Below are 21,574 nucleotides of genomic sequence, written 5' to 3' on the forward strand. Positions count from 1 at the left end.
GAAAAAGATAATCAAATGTGCTTACAGATGATTAAAATAAATGAAACATTGAAGGGGCATATCAACGTAAACAACAAAAGGCTGGAAAAAATGGAAGAAACTTTAAATAGCTATTCAGATGAGCTGATAAAACTGCAAAAATTTGAGGTAAAAAAAAAGAAAAGGCTGATTGGCTATGAGACTGCTCAAGAGGAGCTGTTTAAAAAATAGTAGAGTTAAATGACAGCATTTTCTGCTGTACTAAATAAACTGCAAGGAACAGACTGTTAATTTTATGAAAGCACAAATAAGCAACTGGACTGGTATTCCACAGCAGGGTGTGTTAATTGAAAGGGCACAGAGTGTTCTATTCTTATGTTTCCATGGAGGTAATCAGACTACAGGTGCATATAATAAATCTCCAGAGTTCTGGACTTTGTTTGCTGAGGGACTTGTGAAATTAAAATGTACAAGTGCAAGCAGCTTAGTAAAAAAGCTGGAAATTATTGGCAGTGAATAAGAGATAGCAGCTTTCCTGCTACACAAATATCTCAATGCATTTACTAGAACAGTGTATAATTTAGTTTTATTTAAAGGATGCCAGTGCACTTTTTCTTATGGCTAAAAGTTAATGTTTTCTGAAAGTATGCCAGCTATTTTTCACATCTGGGAGGGGAATAAAGATAAGAGAAGAACAGACAATAATTTGTTTATGTAAGTGTGCAGGCTGTAACATGCATCTCAGCATGGGTAACCTTATTTTAAGGTTTGGTAATGCCTGTGGGTGCAGCACAGACAATTGTTCCTATCAGGATGGTTAAACTTCATTATTTTAATATGTATATAGTTTATGTGTTTCTTCAACAGTTTATGGGGAGTGCTTGTTTTTCTTTTGTGATTTTTTTAGTAAAACAAGAAATCTTATAAAATGTGGCATAGGTTCAAACAACTGAACCAATGATCAACCTGCCAAATATTAGTGGGTGCATGTAACACAAAAACTGAAAATAGACATTTAAAAAGTCATATATTTAATAGATTGGAATAATAACTTCTTATCAGAATGACTACACTACACTATCCATGTTATTGTGAAATGCGAATGACCTTGCAGATTTAGACAAAAAAAGGTAAGAGTATTGAATTATATTAAGAAATGCACAGTGCAAATAGCAATCCTACAGGAGACACATTTGGAAAGAAGTGAGCATGTGAATTTGATAAAAAAAGGCTTTCATGGTGGATATTCAGCACAGTATCAGGGAGAAAAAAGAGGGGGTACATATGCTAATTGTAAGACGAGCTACATTAGTGATAGAATAGGAAAAAAATAATAATGGTAGATTTGTGGCAGTAACGGGCTATTAGCAAAGGAAGAGGATTATGATGGCATGTATTTATGCTACTACAGGAGTGATGAATATGAAGAACATCCTGAGATATTCTCTGTCTGAAGTCTGTGACTGATCTGAGAAGCTCTAGAAAGTTTCCAGGTAAATATTCATCTTCTCACCTGTTTCAAAAAAGGCCTTTTGCTTGATGTTGTCAATGAAACAGCCTAGGAAGACAAATCTATGTGAAAAGGTCAGGGAAGGTTTGTGAAGATTTATCTGGAACCCCAAGACTGATTAAAATGGAAGAAACACATTGTAATGACTCTTAACATCTGGGAAAAATTGCAAAGATGAGTAAATAATCTAAATAAGGAAATATGTGAATGCCATTCAGTCACCAATAAGCTATGACTGGAGCTAGGCACTTTGTAAACATTCCCGGTGCTATAGATAGCCCAAAGGCTAATACAGACATTTGTTAATGTGACCCAGATTAAAAAAAAATCTGAGACATTTCATGAAACCTTTGGCTACGGGAATATAATGGTATGCATCTTTTCGATCTAATGTTACCATAAAGCTTCCCTTAGAAGTGAGAGGTAGCAGATTCTAAAGGGTCAGTATCTTGAATGTTGGAACTTTCACATACATGTTTAGAAAGGAAAGATCTAGAAATGGTCTCCAAGAAGACATTTTCTTGGCAATGGAAGCATTTTGGAATAGAAGCCTTTGTTCCTTTGATGTAATGACACTAGTTCTATGACTTCTAGGGTGAGTAAGTGCTGAAGAACTGAGGAAAAATTCTATTTTGTTCAGAGAATGAGGAGGAACTCGACTGAAGGGAAGTATTTCTTTCCACTGCCAACTGTATTCTTCCTGAACAACTTTTAAAATCTAAGAGTCTGAAACAATCTTGTCAAAGGGTAATGTACGGAGCCAGTTTCTGGGACAGAATTTGAGAGATTGGGGGAGAAGGGGTGTTTATGGGGATAGGGATGGAGAACGAATGCTGGCACAGTCATTCTGAAGTATTAGACTGTCCCTTTTTAGGAAAGGATCCTTGTTTCTTGTTCCCTTCCTACCATCTATTTTGATTTCCTATTCAGTTTCAGAAGGCAGGGATTGTTTATTTGTTTTGTTTCTTAGATGGGGGTATGAGGGTATAACACAAACATTGGGAGGGATGCAGTAATGTAGCAGTATAGTTAGTTTCAATATTTATTGTACTCCTTTTGATTCACTGCTTATTTTAGTAATTGCAGGACTTACAATAATAAGTATTGCTACTGCAATATGGAGCTTTCAACATCCTTTCTTGCATGACCATGTCTAACATAAGGATTTAAGATGTTTGTGATTCATCTTTTATTCAATAGTAACATTGAGTGGGATCTGATTTCCATATTTCATTCACATTTTTATTTTTGCTTTGTTTGTATCCATAGGATTTAGGGCTTCCTGGAGCAAGTTCACAATGTGCAGATTAGGTAATATCTCACAGGTAAATCATCTAAGTGATGATCAGTGGAGCAGGGTTCTTGTCATCTAGTTTGCTACCAAAAAAATGGAAGAATGTGTGTTGTGGCACAGACAATGTTCCTGTCATTGTCTAGGCAAATAGTATAATCTGAGAATGGCAACTGGTGTAGTAAAATCAGATATTATGACTACAATGTTCACTAACACAGTGGTTATTAGGACTGCAGCTGTCTATTCATTTATAAGCTAAAGTCCTGATACAAGAAAATGATATGCAAAAAGATAACTCTTAAGTATCTGTCATGAAGGTTGTATCATTAAACATGGATACTTCCCAAATTGCTTCCACGAGGAAATAAAAACAATTCTGTAATATATCTTTCTGCTGAATTATTTGCTAAATTTTCATCATCTAAAATGATTCCCTCCATAACAAAACATTGTCTGACATACAAATTATGCTCAGCATCAATATTGCACCAGAATGGATGACCCAGATCTTCATGTTTCTTATTAAGGAGTAATTTGACAGGTAGTGGCTGTTGTTGCATTTCTAGCCTTCATCCTCTGTTCTCTATACCGGACTAACTGATCCTTGAATATAAAAGGACTTGAGATATTTAAAAGGCTCATTTGCAATAATTATCTTACATGTTAATAATCACATTGTATAGCATAGTATAATAAAGACAATACATCTCAGTAAGCCAAGCATTACTGAATGTGAAACTACTGATAGCTACTGCTAAGGAATGTACATTACAGTGCTATATGGATATATCACTTTTTCCCTATGATACATCAATCTCTGCATTAGGTATGGGAATCAAACCTTTCTCCACATAATTGTTTTGTTTTCTGTCTTTATTACGTACATGTTTTGGCAGGTTGATTATTTACGGTCTCTAGCACTTTGAGCTTTTCTGTCTCTGTCTCCTTCCCAAAGCTACATGTTGCTACTTGAGCCTCAGTGAGTTTAAATGCTTGAAAAGTTTTACTTGTGTGAGCACATTCACTAGTTTTGTTGTGTCCTGTCCTCATTATGCACATGAACTGGCAGGTTTATTATTCACATGCACTGGCAGATTTTATTTTTCTTATTCTTGTCTCTTTGTTCACTGAGCTGCATATAGCTACATGAGTCTTAGTTCAAACCTCATAGCTGTGAACACATTCAGCTCAGCAAACTGTAGCATTCCTAAGGCTGCCATATTATTGAAGTGGTGCAAGAGCTCGTGTATCTTATGTACATGGTATCCTACCTATAATACCTGCAATACACCTGCTGAATGCAACATACACACCTGAAGTCATTGACCATCTGCATGATGCTTCTGACAGTTGCATTATTTCAGCATATACATAACAAAATTTAATTATGAGATTTCTACTTACTCTGATGGGTAAGACACAAGAGACCATGTTGTGTGCTCAGCGCTAGTAAGTCCAGCATAACATATGAAATTCTGAAACCTGTCTTATATAACAAGCAGGATACTCACTTCTTAAGAATGGAGTTTTCGGTATATTGTATGTGTTAATATAGATAGATGGGACTTACATGCATGACCACTATAAAGGGACTATGCAGCGCCGAGTACTCATATACTTCTCACTTTTCTACCTTTTCATCCTCAATGTGTTCTTTTGTAGCTTTATAAAGCAAGGTTGTTTAGTTCCTTAATGTAATACCAGCTGGCCATATCCAAACAAAGACGATATTGATGATAAACAGCTGTCACTATTAAACCAGGATATGTTTGATATGGGTTATAAAAACATCCAAGTGCTTGCTTACTTTATCCTCTTCAACTCCATCTCTTGAAGCCGAGATTTTGCCAATGCAACTGCTCCTTTAACTCCTATCTCATTCTTTGATAAACTGAAAAAGATGCAACAAGAAAGATAGTATTCTATAATAAAACTGATAATATCCACTGCAAATAAACCATCTAGCACTATACATATGTGCAATAAGCACTTCTTGACCATACTATATGCCCACAAAAACAGAGAAGCAACTTTTTAAAAATTGTTTTGCACATCAGGAATACACAAAAACAGGTGTTATGGCAGCAGAGTTAGCCTTTAGAGCCCAGTTCAGCAAACTATTGTAACAGTGATTAATATGATGAGCATTCACAGTTGGTGGCTAGCAACATGCAAGAGTCATAAACATTGGTGAGCAGTATAGCACAGGCCTGTTTGTGATTTGTATCACAAGGTATATGAGTAGTATTGATGGAGTGCCTGCAATAACCATAAACTAGAGACTAGATTGCACAACAGTGTATGCAGTGGTAGTGCTTTACATGAGCTAGGACATACAACTACATACAAAACATAGGCAAAAATAGTAATAGTACCATTGGCCAGGATATATTCCTAAAATTAAAAAAGTGGAAGGCTGACTCAAATGATGAACGCCTAAGACCATACTTTCTAAAGCAAATTTATTTAACAGATTAAGCAATTTCATCCACATTAGACTGCTTCAAAGTTTATCATCTCCATTTATGTCTTATCATATATGCATCAATTCATCCAGTCACACCGAAACTACCACATCACATGATAAAAATCAAATCTGCACAACACAGCCAAAATAACATTTAAAAAATGAACTTAAAAAATGAATATATAAAACATTAAATGCATAACAACATAGAATACATACCATTACAACTGCTGAATACATTTGCAATGAATATTGAATACATATTTCAATTGACATTATTTTAAAACTAACAAACTCGCAATCAAAATATGTCCTTTAATCACAAGAGGGTGGTCCCCTGTAAGCATTAATTGTCACTGTATCTCATGAAGCTGAGAAAAATAAATTCCCATAATCCTTGTGGAATATTTGTTGACTTTTTCTAAAATATAAAACTGAAACAGTTTGAAAACTACATGTCTTCTGCATGTCTTGCCAACACCTTACTTTTGTAATTTAAAACCATATACATGTTAATAAATATGTTTACATGAAGGGCATTCATTTCTACCATCATACAATGATGGACATGCACAACATTTTGCTAAATGCACTATTCTGTTAGTCCCACAGTTATAACTACCCCAATGTACCATTTTTCAGAATCAACACTCTCCACTATTGTTTCTTCCAATATATATTTGCACTGACAGCAAGCACCACATTTTAGTATCTTTTGTATCTTTACTTGTGTTCCTCTCCTTTTCTGATTCTAGAATATTTTTAATGTCACATCCTCACTAATATATAAATATGGGACCATTGCCCACTGCTTCCCCCACTTCTGGGAAATAATTCATTACAGCCCAATTCCTATGAACGTTTATTTTACTATTTACATGCTGCATATTACAATCATAGCTGTAGCAACATTTTTTTTACTTCTTTCTGTGAATTATTTTAACAACAGCAAATCTATTCCCTAAAAGGGGTATATGTATACCCAGTCTTCATTTCCTTTCTACTTCAGTACAAATCTCCACAAAATCAGACAGCATCCTCCTTCATTAAACATATGTTTTAACCTTATCCACCTCTGTAATAAAGGAACATATTATAAAGGATTAGTTTGGATAAAATCACTTTACTTAGTATGTCTAGGAGACTCTCTCTGATACCCTCCCTGTGGGAGGAATAAAGACACCTTGTTGAAGTTCCCAGAAGTATATTCAGTTAAGCAGGTAGATGAAAGAGTGTTCTTGTTCTAATACATTACCAACAGAGTCCTGGCACTCTAAGAGGTGGAAATAAAATTTCTTTACCACAGAGAAATGTGGAACCAACAGTTTTATTGCATTGATGCAATAAAGCTGTTGGTTCCACATTTTGCTGTGGTAAAGAAATTTTATTTCCACCTCTTAGAGTGCCAGGACTGTGTTGGTTTTGTTTACTAGTTACTTTGGGCACTCTTTCCTCTGTTTCGTTCTGGTGTTCTAATACATTACTTTCAACAGTTCAGTTACTTAAAGGCAAATGCAGACAATGGTGGGAGGGTCCATGGGAGCTGATGGGAAAAAACAAACAGCCAATCTAAAAGCTTAGAGCTTAAGTTAGCCCCTTATTTGAATATTCCTGAAAGATCTGCGAGGGTTTACCAGCTCAGCAGCCTGTGGAACCTCATTCTTAGTTTAAGGTTTTATTTTTATTTTTAACTTCTAACAAACAAAACATGACAACAAACTATGAGCTACAACTACAGAACTATATTTTAAAAAAACATTTCCACCTGAGCTTCATCACATCCATCTAATAGAGTGGTAGCCACTGTATCTTTCACATGTGGAGTCTTGCCACGGGTATCAGAATCCTGAAATATTCTCTTGTAGTGTCTGATGTCTGAGTGAAAACTTCTAATAATAGATCTAGATATAAATCCATTTTTTTCCTGTGGAAGAAAAGCTCTTTGAACTATGCTATTTAGTTGACATCCCAGAAATACAATCCTGTAAGAAGGCATCAAAAAAGACTTTTGAATGTTCTCTTGAAATCCCAGCAAGTGTAAGAGAGCTCTAACCCAAAAGAGAGATACATAACTCACTGAAAAAGGCTCTGCAAAGATAAGCAAGTCATGGAAAATGTGGATAATCTGTAGCCTGCAATGAACTATATATAGCTGGAGCTAGACATTTTGTGAACACTCCTAGTGCAGGGGATAAACTAAAGAGTAAGACAGAGAACTGATAATGTAATACAGGCAAACAAATCCTTAAAACACACCTGCAATCTGGATGAATAGGAATGTGAGAAGCATCTTTTAAATGTAGCATTACCAGAAAATTAAATGAGGAAGGAGAGCTAGCAGGCTGTGAAGTGACATCATTTTGAAGTTGGCACTATCACAAACAGGTTTAGGAAAGAAAGATCCAATACTGAACTCCAAGCATTTTCTTTCTTTGGAAATAAAAACATCCCTGAATAAAACCTCTTTCCCACCTTGGAAGTGAAGGGGGACTGGATCTATCCTCCTGTTAGGACAGCATGTGATAAAGGACAGATGGAAATAAGAGTCTTGTCTGTTCTGAAGGTTGAGGGATTACAAATTGGAAAGGAGGAATTTCTGTCTGTAACCTTGATGAATGATTTTCAGAAGCCATTCGTCTGAAACTATATATTGCCAAACAGAAAAGTGGAGATTCAGATTTTCTGTAAGGAAACAAAGTCTCTTAAATAGTCATTCTAACTTACTAAACTGTTGTTGGTTTTGAGTTTCCAGAATTCTTCTTGGAATTCCCTTGCCATTTCTTCTTAAACATATGTTTACCTGCACTTTGTTGAGAGTGTTTACTTTGCTTCTTGCCAAAAACTGGATGAGGAGTTAGAGAATACCTTGGAAATTTGGAAAAGGAGAGCTGAAAAATGTTAGAATCCTTATATCAGCTTACCCCTTTCATCACTCCAGATGGGCCAGAAACAAAATCTCTGTGCAAGAGAGAATTTAAAATCTCATATTTATCATCATCAGAAAGGGAGCAGCCGCGGTGGTACAGTGGTTAGTGTTGCCGCCTCACAGCAAGAGGTTCTCCTGTTCAATCCTCAGCTGGGGTGCCTTCTGTGCAGAGTCTGTATGTCATCCCCTCCTGTGGTCCAATGGGTTTCCTCCAGGCTCTGGCTTCTCTCCCACATCCCAAAGACATGCCCAGAGGTGTTGGGCACTCTAAATTAGTGTGTACATGTGTGCCTTCTGTGGAAGGTTGGGCACCAGGCTGTATGAAGAAGTACTAACAGAGTCTTACACACAGTGTATGTAATGAGTAGTGACTTGAACAATAAAAGAAATTAAATAATTTAAAGATTTTTTGGTTACATTTTACATTTTTAATTTTTTACATTTAAATTTAAGGTTTAGTACAGTTAAACATAGGTATAATTGTGACAAAATGAACAAAAAAGGAACTAAATAAGAGGAATGAGATGCTTCCAACCAGGTCCGTCTTCACCTTGTAGGCCTACTAAGGCCACACTCACAACTAGTCACTTCTCATTGGACATCTCTCAACCACGTCCCCTCCACAGGAGCATAAAAGCAGCACAGCAACAGCTCTCAGGTCATTCTGACCAGCGCTTGGGGAGCGCACAAATAGTCCTTTTTAGGATTCACACATAGCAAAAGAACCAAAGATCTGTTCAAGAAGAAGGACAACGGAGATCGACACCACCACGGAACACCGAAGGACACAACAGCAGCTCTTCCCAGAGCCCATTGTGTCCATACACAAAACAGCTCTTTTCAGAGCTCACGTGGATCTGCACCTTACACCAAACAGCTCTTCTCAGAGCTCACAGTACACCAAACAGTTCTTCTCAGAGTTCACAGAGATCTACAAAAGCTCTGGTAAGAGCAACCAGAGACACATTGAAGAATAAAACAAAAAAGTTCTTATTAGAGCTACCGCCAACACCTGAACGGGCATTCAAAACACAAATCGGCCCTTCTCAGAGCGCTCAGAAATCTGTATCAGCTTCGGTAAGACCAGCCGGAGGCACAGACACAGCTTCGGTGAACCAAACAAAACAGTTCTTTTTAGAACTACCACATCTGCCCGAAAGGGCATTCTAAACACAAAACAGCTCTTCTCAGAGCTCATAGAGATCTGTAACAGCTCTATATAGAGCTCCAGCTGCCCACAGGGCTAAAACAGCTCTTTTTAGAGCTAGCTCCACCACCGACTACACGTAGAAATCTGTTCACCATTTCTTATTCCTTCCCTCCGGGCAGGCATCACTCAGGATCGAAAACCCAAGAGGTCCACACCTATTTTTCTGGTTTTATTAAACTAAAGAGTAAGACAGAGAACTGATAATGTAATACAGGCAAACAAATCCTTAAAACACACCTGCAATCTGGATGAATAGGAATGTGAGAAGCGTCTTTTAAATGTAGCATTACCAGAAACTTAAATGAGGAAGGAGAGGTAGCAGGCTGTGAAGTGACATCATTTTGAAGTTGGCACTATCACAAACAGGTTTAGGAAAGAAAGAAACAAGCATTTTCTTTCTTTGGAAATAAAAACATCCCTGAATAAAACCCCTTTCCCACCTTGGAAGTGAAGGGGGACTGGATCTATCCTCCTGTTAGGACAGCATGTGATAAAGGACAGATGGAAATAAGAGTCTTGTCTGTTCTGAAGGTTGAGGGATTACAAATTGGAATGGAGGAATTTCCTCCCATTTCTGTCTGTAACCTTGATGAATGATTTTTAGAAGCCATTTGTCTGAAACTATCTATTGCCAAACAGAAAAGTGGAGATTCAGATGTTCTGGAAGAAAAAAGGGAGTTACCAGGGAGGCAGGGGGGAACAACGTCTCTTAAATAGTCATTCTAACTTACTAAACTGTTGTTGGTTTTGAGTTTCCAGAATTCTTCTTGGAATTCCCTTCCCATTTCTTCTTAAACATGTGTTTACCTGCACTTTGTTGAGACTGTTTGCTTTGCTTCTTGCCAAAAACTGGATGAGGAGTTAGAGAATACCTTGGAAATTTGGAAAAGGAGAGCTGAAAAATCTTAGAATCCTTATATCAGCTCACCCCTTTCATCACTGTTTTCTGATCCTATTTGCAGCAGATGGGCCAGAAACAAAATCTCTGTGCAAGAGAGAATTTAAAATCTCATATTTATCATCATCACAGAGGGAGCAGCCGCGGTGGTACAATGGTTAGTGTTGCCGCCTCACAGCAAGAGGTTTTCCTGTTCAATCCTCAGCTGGGGTGCCTTCTGTGCAGAGTCTGCATGTCCTCCCTGTGGTCCAATGGGTTTCCTCCAGGTGCTCTGGCTTCCTCCCACATCCCAAAGACATGCCGTAGGTGGATTGGGCACTCTAAATTGGCCCTAGGCATGAGTGTGTACATGTGTGGGCCTTCTGTGGAAGGTTGGGCACCAGGCTGGCAACTCACCACTGTAAAACTCCACTGCCAATCAGAAGCCACCATACAGACATGGCTTGGCAGAGTAAAGTGCACAACTGCAGCCTATACTTTGCATGCCATGCACCTTTTTCTCCAGTAGGTATCAGCACTGCAATGCTATGGAATGTCTTGCTCCTACAGGATGGGAAGCTGACTTTGACTATGTACCACCACCCTCATTAGCTCCTCCACTCAATCCAAAGTCATGAAGGTCACATTCAGGGCTTTTTGCCTCTAAATCACAGAACCAACAGTTACATGAGATTTTGCCACATTTTATAATCAGATCAGTATCCAATTTATAGCAGCACTATTGAAATGGTCCAGAATATAAATAGCATCTCACCACAACCAGACATGGAACAAATGTTAGCATAACAGAAAAAAAAGATCAGGAACAGAAAATGTATTGAAATTAACAGTGAAAGCAAATGTAGCACAGTGCAACATTTGCATTGCTACAGCTGCACATTCAATTAAAACATCTTTCACTACTGTAATAGGATCAGAGGCTCATAGGAAGTTACTAGGCTAATGGCCCAAGGGCCCTTACAAGCCTAGCTAAATTTACACTTGTTACCACAGTCAGCACGTATTGCCCCTGTCCAAGAGGGACACAGGTGGAACCCTCCAGGGTGAATTTACAGTTACCCATTCAATTATCCAGATTGTGTTTGAAGATGGTGAATGACGTGTTGTGTTTGATTTGAAGTGGGAGTCTATTCCAAAGGTGTGGTAACCTCTAGGAGACAAATCTGTCCCTCCAGTAGAATCTATTGATGTCACATACCAGGTTTAAGCCCTTACAGTGAGTAACCCATGTGCCCTTCAGTATGTGCAGCATTTCCAATAAAGTAGGGCCAGAGATCATCTTATATGCAAAACAGAGATTGCCTCTGAATAGTATGTATGAAACAGAGGAAAGTGACAGTGATTTCAGTTGATTGACATAGGATACCTGCTGAAGACCTTGAATTTTCCTTGGTTGGAACCTTTGTGCTCTCTCCAATTACTGCAGGTGGTTTGAAAGGTACATACCAAGAGGGGCATTGTATTCAATTATTGGCCTAATGAGTGAAGACTGTAGGGAGGTGATAACTTCTCCTTTTCATGAGGCAATGCTCTTACTTATGAGATGAGCCATATAGCATGCCCTTCTTACCACTGTGGAAACATGGTGATCAAAGACAAGGTTGCTGTCAACCTGACTGCCCAGATCTCTCACCACTGAGTGCTTACTTAGGGTATTGCCATTGATATGGTAATTTTCAGCAACATCTCTCTTACCAAAAGGGATGGGAATACATTTTTTTTTGCATTGACTTTGAGGCCATGACTTTGGCACTAGTCATTTGCTTGAGTAAGACGTTCTTGAAGGATGTTGACATCATTTGGATAGTCTATGACTGCACCCAGTTTGCAGTCATCAGTAAACTTTGTCAGCCATAGTCTCTTGGTTTTAGCTTGTACTTTGGAGAAACAGATTCCAAACAGTAAAGGCCCCAGGACCAATCCCAATGGAACGCCACTGGTCACAGGTCTGCTGTTGAAGGTGGGTTCCCCTGTTTTGACTGTATGGGTTCTATTAGTGAGCCAGTTCACAATCCACCTTATGATATAAGGGTTGATATGTAGGTGGGAGAGTCTGTCAATGATACTTGAGTGAGGGATAGTATCAAATGCTTTGGCTAGGTCTAAGTAGGCTATATGCACAGACTTCCACTCATCCAGGGCCCTGGTAACTGTCTTAAAGAAGTCCAGCAGGATTAATAGGTATGATCTCCCCTTGACAAATCCAAACTGGGAAGGATCTAGTGTTTGGAGATTATCTATATCTTTGTTGATAAGGTCCATGATAATCTCTCCATGGCCTTGCAGATAAGGTGTCAGGCTAATAGGTCTGTATTTCCTAGGGTGAGTAGAAACACCACCTTTGTGCAAGGGGATCATGGTGGCTGTTTTCTATTCAGCTGGGATGAAGCCGGTACTTAGACTGCGAATGAAAACAGTACCCAATCGTGATGCTAATTCTTGTTTGAGCCCATGTAGGATGCAGCCTGGGATGTTATCAGGTCCTGTTGATGCTGTGTTTTTGGCCTTAGAGAGGGCCTTTATGACATGCTCTTTAAAGACACAAGGTTGGGGACAGGTGGTAGAGATGATATGAGGTATATGTGGGGTGGACAGGGGAATGAAGTTTTCACCAAACGTCAGCTAACAGACAAACTATCCCCGGGATTCATAAAGCTTGCGCCAGGTGCAGGCGTAGCGTCAGTGTTCTAACACCAAATATGGCCGCCGAGCGATCCAGGTACGAGCTGTTCCCACGTGCACTACCTGCGTATGCTACGCCCGCACAACTCTAGGGCCCTGTATGCTAATTACCCCATGTGCAGCAGTGCAGCATGCAAATGAAGGTATGTAGCGATCCAAGAAGTGGTGCAGGTGTAGTGTAAGCATGCAGAAATGTAAACCGTAGAAGAAACAGTTTACATTTTTGCAAACATAAAATCGGAGCCATGACAGCCAATCAAACACATGTACTATATTGTTAATATATGCCAATGGTGAACTATATAGCCATTGGCATAAAAAAAAATGTACAAAATATAAAATTAACATTTAATATATATAGTCGAGCTATTACGACTTGGAAGCACAGGGCAGCAGCGTGCAAAGGGGATTGCAAGGAAAATATAAAAATATAGAATAAAACTGCAATGTAACACATATAATGATTCCCCATAATAGACAATGGCAAGCATGCTACACCATACTATAGTGCAAGGGTTGCTAAGGGCGGCTGTGACAGTGTTTTGCGCGGTAGCTAGGAATTAGTAGGCAAAGCCATGCAAATAAGAGGAGTAATAGTGAATCACAGATTCCCTGCTGGTGTAAGGATGCACCTCACAGCATAGCGTTATAATACCGAGGTGTGCCCCTGAAATAAAGATGACATCAAGAGAGGGGTATGCCGCCATTGCTGTAAGCACATTGGAGCATTGCTAAACTGGTTTGTCCCTAGCTAGGCAAAGCTGCAGGATAGGGGTGTGTTGAACTGGCCATAGCTTTGCTTAGCTGAGAGTACACAAGGTGACTGAGTATGCATATGAACAGAGATGAAAACACGCATAAACCCGGTAAACGGGTTTGGGCGGTGAGCACTGCAGCTGAAACAGGAAGGATATAGGAAAGAAATAAGGAAATGCTGCAGCAGGGAAATTGGAGTACACATTACTAATTAACACCTAGGAGCCTACAGTGGGCCATTGACAACAGCTAACAAGGCTGCAAGCAGCTACCTGCAGAACAGGAAAGGGGAGGGACTGTACTGCAAAGAAAACAGTAAAGTGTCAAAGCAGAACAAAGCCGATTTGCAGTATATCAGCTACAAGACACATTTTGCCATGTCTGGGTAGGGAAAGTACAAAACAAGAAAGACAGCAGGTGGATGCATGCCTGATAATGGGAGGGGATCCAGGTTTAAAAGTGAATTAAAGGGCAACAGATTATTCAAGGCAGACAAGGATAACTCCACAGTAAAGGCCCCACACTTGCAGTACTCATTGTAAAACCCATAATTAAGACACTCTGCAGTTGGAATAGCTCATACACACCCAATGACATCAGCAGCATCCATAGCACAATAGTATAAAGTGTGAAAGCACCTCACACTGATTTGTGCATTCCCATACACTCTGCACCAGTGTTGTATACAGACGGGGAACTTTTAGTATGTACATGTTAGGGGCGGCCATAGCTTTGATCCACCAGCATGTGTTGGAGACTGAAGGTGGTATGGAGTATGATGCAGATGACCACCTTAGGCACCAGAGGAGGAGGAGAGTGTTCAGACCCAGGGTAACCTACCAGAGGCTACATGATCTGCAGACAGTAGAGCATTATAGGGTGGACAGGGACATCCTACAGCAACTTATGGAGCTGTGCCGGCCATGCCTCACAGCCAGAACAAACAGAGGGGAGCCCATCCCAGTAAATATGAAGGTATGTGTAAGCTTGAGAATACTAGCTACAGGTACCTTTCAAAGACCAACTGGGGATATCATGGGGATATGACAGGCATCAGCATCCAAGGTACTACACCAGTTCCTGGATGCCATGTTACCACATGTCAATGAGCACATATACTTCCCCCAAATGCAGGAGGAGTTGGCCAGCAATATGCGTCTCTTCCACCATGTGGCAGAATACCTGGAGGTACTGGGTGCAATAGACTGCACGCACAAGCACATCAAGTCACCACCCAGTGAGCATGGTAGGTGCTACATAAACTGCAAGGGATACCCCTCCATCAACTGCCAGGTCGTTTGCAATGCCCAGGGCATTATCATGGATGTGTGTGCTGGCAGCCCTGGAAGCTATCACGACTCCCACATCTGGCATGCCTCACAGCTGTATCAGGTATTTGCCATGGGGGGGACATCCCAAATGGCCACCTGCTGGGGGGAGCTGGCTATGCACTGGAACCGTGGATGATGACTCCCATCAGAAATGCACACACACCCATGCAGGAATGCCATAATGAGGCACATGCAAAAAACAGAATCATAATAGAGCATGTGTTTGGGATGCTGAAATCACGGTTCTGTTGCTTGAAAATATCTGGTGGAGCCTTGCAGTACTCTCCAGGCACGTGTGCCCACATCTTCATAGTATGTGCCATGCTACATAATATGATCCTGCAGAAAAAGCTGCAGCAGGGACAGACTGGTGAAGGCCCTCACAGCCCACCACCATTGCCAAGGGCCCCACAGACAAAGAGGTACTCAGACCACGAACACACTGAGCCAGCCCCAGTAGGCAGATGGAGAAGTGCCCAGTATGCCCATGCCTTGGCAAGGAGGGAATGTATAGCACACACACTGACAGTGTAGGCACCTAGGGACTGACACCTTTCTCCACCTGCACACACAGTAAAAATGGATGGCGCACACACAAGACTACCTGTAAATTGTCATGTATTAAGTTCATAGGTTCATACTAGGCTATCTGCCCTAGGGCATTTATGAGCCTAGCCAGAGTGTGTTTGGCTTTCGCCACCCATTTTAAATGAATTTTGCTATACCTTTTTTCAAGTTTAGTATACTGTGCCTCTGTCTAACAGTGACACAGAAGTGATACCCGGGGTAAACCTACGATCTCCCATCCACTTATCAAGATTCCTCTTGAAGAGAGTCAATGAGGGACTCTGCCTAACCTGGACTGGGATTTTATTCTAGAGTGAAGGGAGCCTCTGGGTTATGAATCTGTCCCTCCAGCATGTCCTATTTATTTCAGTGCTGAGGTTCAAGTCTCTCAAGCGCGTAGCTCGATGGGATTTGGATTTTCTGAGGTGCAGCATGTCCATTAATTCTGGGCTGGACATGGCTTTATACGTCAGGCACAGATCGCCTCTGAGCGGGTGGTATGCCACTGAGTAGAGCTGGAGTTTCTTTAACTAGGCAGCATATGGCATCTGTTTGAGCCCTTTGATCCTCTTGGTGAGGTACTTTTGGGGTCTTTCCAGTTGCTGCAGGTGTCTGGTGAGGTACATCCCAAAATGGGCATTGTACTCAATTATGGGCCTGATGAGGGATGAGTAAAGAGGCACGATGACCTCCCCCGATCTAGATGTGAATCCCTTCATGATTAGGTGGGCTATATAAAATGTTTTTCTAACCTGTTTGGCCACGTGGTTTTCAAATGAGAGATTGCTATCAACTTGGGTCCCCAGGTCCCTAATTACTTCTTCAGTACTTAATGGATTACCACCTATGTGGTAATTTGTGGGCACTTTGTTTTTGCCAAAGGGGATGACTATACACTTTTTGGTGTTTAGCTTGAGGCCATGGCTCTGGCACCAGTTGTCTGCTTCTATGAGGCCCTTTTGTAGGATGCTCGTGTCAGCTGGAGAGTCGATTATGGCGCCTAGTTTGCAGTCATCTGCGAATTTGGTCAGCCACAATCCTTCCGTGTTGGCCTGTACCTCCGAGAAATATATACCGAACAAAAGAGTTCCCAGGACTGAGCCTTGTGGGACGCCACTTGTAACTGGTTTGGAGTCTGACATGGCTCCAGCAATTCTAACCATGTGGGTTCTGTCCTTGAGCCAGTTGGCAACCCATCTAGTGACATAGGGGTTTATATTTAAGCTGGTGCACTTATCTATAATGCCCGAGTGGGGTATTGTGTCAAAGGCTTTTGCGAGGTCCAGGTAGGCTGTGTGGACCACCTTCCCCTCGTCAATGGCCTTGGTGACTATTTCAAATTAATTGACCAGGTTTAAGAGGCAGGATCTGCTCTTAACAAAGCCGAACTGGGTAGGATCCAGTGTCTGTAGGTCCCCAATATCTTTATTTATGAGGTGCATGATGATCCTTTCCATAGCTTTGCAGACCAAGCTAGTCAGGCTTATGGGGCGATAGTTTCCAGGATCCGTTGAGGCACCACCTTTGTGGAGAGGGACTACTGTTGCTGTACGCCACTCTTTGGGTACATATCCTGTAGTAAGGCTGAGACTGAACAGTAGTTTTATGTTTGGGTTTAGCTCTTCTTGGAGTTCATGTAGGACGCAGCCCGGGACACCGTCTGGTCCCATTGATGCTGTTTTTTGCTTTGGAGCGGGCAGCTCTTACCTGAGCATCTGAGATGTCGGGGGGGGGAAGCACTCTGCTGGGATAGAAAATTGCCCTTTGGTGGGAGGGGGGTTTGCGCTGAACCTGTCAGCTAGGATGCTGGCAATGTCTGTGGGTTCGGAGTATTTTTTGTCATTTTGGACTAATTCTGAGCAGATCTGGGAATTCCCACCCAGGTTCCTAACATAACTAAAGAAAGCCTTGTGATTATCCTTAGTGTCCTGTGCAATTTTTCTCTCGAAGCTGGCCTCAGATGATTTTATGAGTGCCCATAGTTTTTTGCTAATACTGATAAGAGATGCCTTCCCTTTTTGGGATTTTGCTCTATCATGTAGTAGCTTCCTCCTTCTATTGTTTAGTTTGTTTATGGCTTGGGTCCACCAAACAGGACGCCTGCCTTTAGAGGATTGGGTCTTGGTTTTATTTGGGATTGCATGATCCATGCATTCCTGAAGGTGTTCATAGAATGCGTTTATAAAGGATTCTGCGGTCTGGGCTGAATTTTCCACAGGCTCGGGGGCTTTGAAGGATTCCACCTCGGTTTTGAGGAGTGTGAAATTTGCTTTAGAGATGTTTTTCACTGTGGTTTTCTGAGCAGGGGTTGGGGTCGGGATGTGAATATCCAGTGAGATTAGTTTATGGTCTGATCTTACCAGTGAGGGATACACTTCTGGTCTGGAGCATAGAGCCCCCATGTTGGTGATGATCAGGTCCAGTATGCTTTCCCCTCTTGTGGGAGTGGTATCAAGTTGTTCCATAGCATTTGAGTTTATAAATTCTAAGAACCTTTGGGATAGGGTGTTGGAGCTAGAGTAATGCTCCCAGTCTATGTTTGGGTAGTTGAAGTCGCCCAATATAATGGTGTTGGAGAGACCTTCATATTTTCCATTGTTCTCGGGAAGGCCGAGTGGGGTTCCTGGGTTTGTGAGGGTGGTCTGTAGCAGGCTCGAAACTGGAAGGCAGTTGTATGCACTGTTAGTTGCACATGGATAGTCTCTGATGCTTCGTGCTGTGCCATCAACCTGGAGGTGTGGGTATCTTTGACGAATATTGATACTCCCCCTCCTTTTGTGGTTTGGTCCAAGTTTTGGGGCTAAAAAGTATGGTGTGAGGTATAACCTGGTAGTGCTGGGGTGCTCTCGGGAGCCTTGAACCAGGTTTCTGTTACTGCACAGATATTGATGTTCTCCATGCTAAGGAGAGCTTCCAGTGCATGCATCTTGAGGTTTAGACTTCTGGCGTTGAGTAGCATTACTCTTAGTTTCTTATCCCTTGTGATACCTATGGAGGTGGGTTTGTCTTTTGAGCCTTGCCTAAAAAGGGCACTATGGGGGTGGCAAGAGCCTTTGCCAATATCCGAAAGCCCAGGAGTGACAGGTGCAAGCCGTCCCTAGCGAAGCATCGTGGCTTGTCGAGCATGTCATCCCAGGCTGACAGGCATTGGATCCCCTTTGAATGACACCAATACTTAAGCCAATTGTTGAAATTGATCATCTTGTCTTCATATTGTGGCATCATTCTTGGTGAGGGTAAGATGCTACTCAAGGTCAGGGTCATACCAGCCTGGGCTACATGCTCAGAGAGCTCCTCTATGTCTCTTTTCATGTAGTCCAGGGAGGTACGTCGCAGGTCATTCACACCAGCATGGACAATGACTGAGTCATATTTGTACTTGCCTTGGAGTGACCTGATTGCTTGTGTTATGTGGTGGATCCTAGCGCCTGACAGGCAGCTCACCGGGCCTTCTCCTTGTTCAGCCTGGTGAGTGGGATGTCAGTGTGCCTGACGATAGAGTCACCTATTTCAAGTGTATCAGGTGTGTTGTTTAGCCTTAAGGGCTGTGACTGTTCGGCACACTGGCTTTGTGAGCTATGTGTTGCACGTGTTTTGTTTTGGGGTAGCGGTTGCTTGGGTGTCTGCTTTGGAGGTCTCTGCTGCTTAGGCAGATTTTTATTTAGAGCCTCCGAGTATGTTTTTGTGTGTTTATGTGTTTAGTTTGCTGTCGTGGTAGGTCTATGTGAGACTGGAATTGTAGTGAGTGTGGTTTCCTTCTCCTCCTGACTGGTTACGCCAGTACTGAGTTGAGAGAGCTTAGCCTCTAGTTTGGCTGTATGGTTGCATCTCTCACATGTGTTGGAAATTGTTGGGAGGAGGAGAGGGTTGTCTGTGTACATGAGGCAGTTGTAACATTGCCTCTAGATTCCCAGATTCACCAGCTGGACTGGAGAAGAGATTGACAACTGACCTTTGGACATGCTAGAACAGTATTGGGAATTCCTTTATAATTGAAAAAAAGGGCCAATGGGGAACAAGGTACTCAAAGGGAGTTTGTGAGGGTGTAGTGATTTTAATTTTTTAGTGCTGACTTATATAATTGCTTTAGTGAGCAAGTGCCAGGCTTTAGAGTAGGAATAGGGTGTTTATTATGAGAACTAAATCAGTTCTAAGGGAAAAAGTCAAGAGCAGACTTCGTGGAGCCGAGAATGGTTTAAACCCAATTAAGCGGAGCTGCCCAATGCTGCGCTATGTGCAAAATCGCGCAAAGTACTTATTGTATAGGTAGTCTATTGTGTGCATCCAACATAGGCAGCCCTCAACTATTGCATACACAACTGCCATTGGCACAAGGTAAGTCAACACCTGAACAGTAAATTAAGTTATCAGCATGTGCTGATACTGTATATATAGGTTCATAGGTAGGTACTTGGCCAACTGCCAAAGGCCATTCATAAGCCTAGCCAAAATATGTCAGCTTTTGCCACTGCATTGATTCACTAACTGCCCCTCTGTGGAGCAGAGCTAATGGAGGGATCCCTGGGGTGCATCTAGTGTTCCCTATCCACTCTTCAAGGTTTCTCTTGCAGAGTGTTAGTGAGGGGCTCTATATAATGCAGTTAGGGATGCTGTTCCAAAGTATGGGGAGTGTCTGTGACAGGAATCTGTCCCTCCAGCATCTTCCAGTTATTGTTGTGGCAAGGTTCAGCTCACTACAGTGTGTGGCTCACTGTGACATGGATTCCCATAGGTGGAGCATATCCATTAAGCCTGAGTTCGACATGGCTGTGTTGGCTAGCAGAGATCATCTCTGGGTAAATGAGATGCACTGAGTAAATCAGGAGTTTATTCATTCTGGCTGCATAGGGCATATATTTGAGGTCAGTAATTCCCTTGGCGAGGTACATTCGTGGACCTTTCAGCTGTTGGAAGTGTCTTCTGAGGTACATCCCAAATGGGTTATTATACCCTATGATGGGACTGATGAGTGATGAGTAAAGGGGCACTATAAACCCATTATATCTAGATGGGAACCCTTTAGTAATCAGATGGCCTACGTAGAATGATGTCCTAACTACTTTGGAGATATAATTGTCAAAGGGGAGATCACTATCTACCTTAGTCCCCAGATACCCAATTACCTCATCCGTATTAAAGTGGCTGCCACTTATATGTTAATATGTGGGTGCTTAATATTCCATAATGGAATGATCATGCAGTTAGTGGCCCTTGGCTGGAGGCCATGATGTTGACACCCTGTGTCGGTCTCTGTGAGGCCCCTTGAGGGATGTCTGTGTCAGCTGGACTATCAATCAAGGCTACCAGTTTGCCGTCATTGCCAAACATGATCTGTCGTAGTCCGCCTGTGTTTGCCTGTACCTTTGAGAAGTATATGCCAAACAGCAGGGCTCCCAGGACTGAGTCCTGTGGGACACGAGTCATGACTGGTCAAGAGTTGGACCTGGAGACTGCTAGTCGTACCATGTGGGTTCTGTGTGTAAGCCCGTTGGCAACCCAACCTGTAATGTATAGGTGTATGTACAGGCTGGTGTGTTTATCAATAATACCTGATTTGGGGCATGGTGTCAAAAGCCTTGGCGAGGTCCAGGTAGTATGTGTGAACCACCTCTCCCATCATCTAACGTCTTGGTGACTGTATGTAAGACGTCAAACAGGTTCAGTAGTCATGAACTGCACTCAACCAAGCTGACTTGGGTTGGTCACATGTTTGGAGGTTACCAATGTCTTTGTTAAAGAGTGCCATGAGGATGGGATCCATACCATTGCAGAAAAGGCTAGTCAGGCTTATGGGGTGGTAGTTACCACGGTCAGTTGTGATTCCACCTTGATAGAGTGGAATAACCGTTGCCATGCGCCATTGTATGGGTATGTAGCCTGTGGAGAGGCTGAGGTTGAAAAGCTTAATTAGGTGGAGAGTCAGGTTGTCTTGTACAGTTTGCAAGATGCAGTCT

The 21,574-nt window shown here is 41.7% G+C and overlaps 1 protein-coding gene across 2 annotated transcripts in view; it reads right to left on the bottom strand.

Moving 5' to 3' along the window:
* The window catches only part of LOC122809712 (protein NLRC5-like), a 1,339,659-nt gene that overhangs the window by 568,940 nt on the left and 749,145 nt on the right, over window positions 1-21,574 (bottom strand). For both annotated transcript variants that reach the window (XM_044081407.1, XR_006365941.1), the window contains exon 21: window positions 4,591-4,674. In XM_044081407.1, the coding sequence (XP_043937342.1) occupies window positions 4,591-4,674 (84 nt within the window). The remainder of the gene's footprint in view (window positions 1-4,590; window positions 4,675-21,574) is intronic.

Source organism: Protopterus annectens, chromosome 8.part0 (genome assembly GCF_019279795.1).
Source record: "Protopterus annectens isolate FY-2018-M chromosome 8.part0, PAN1.0, whole genome shotgun sequence".
NCBI lineage: Eukaryota > Metazoa > Chordata > Ceratodontiformes > Protopteridae > Protopterus > Protopterus annectens.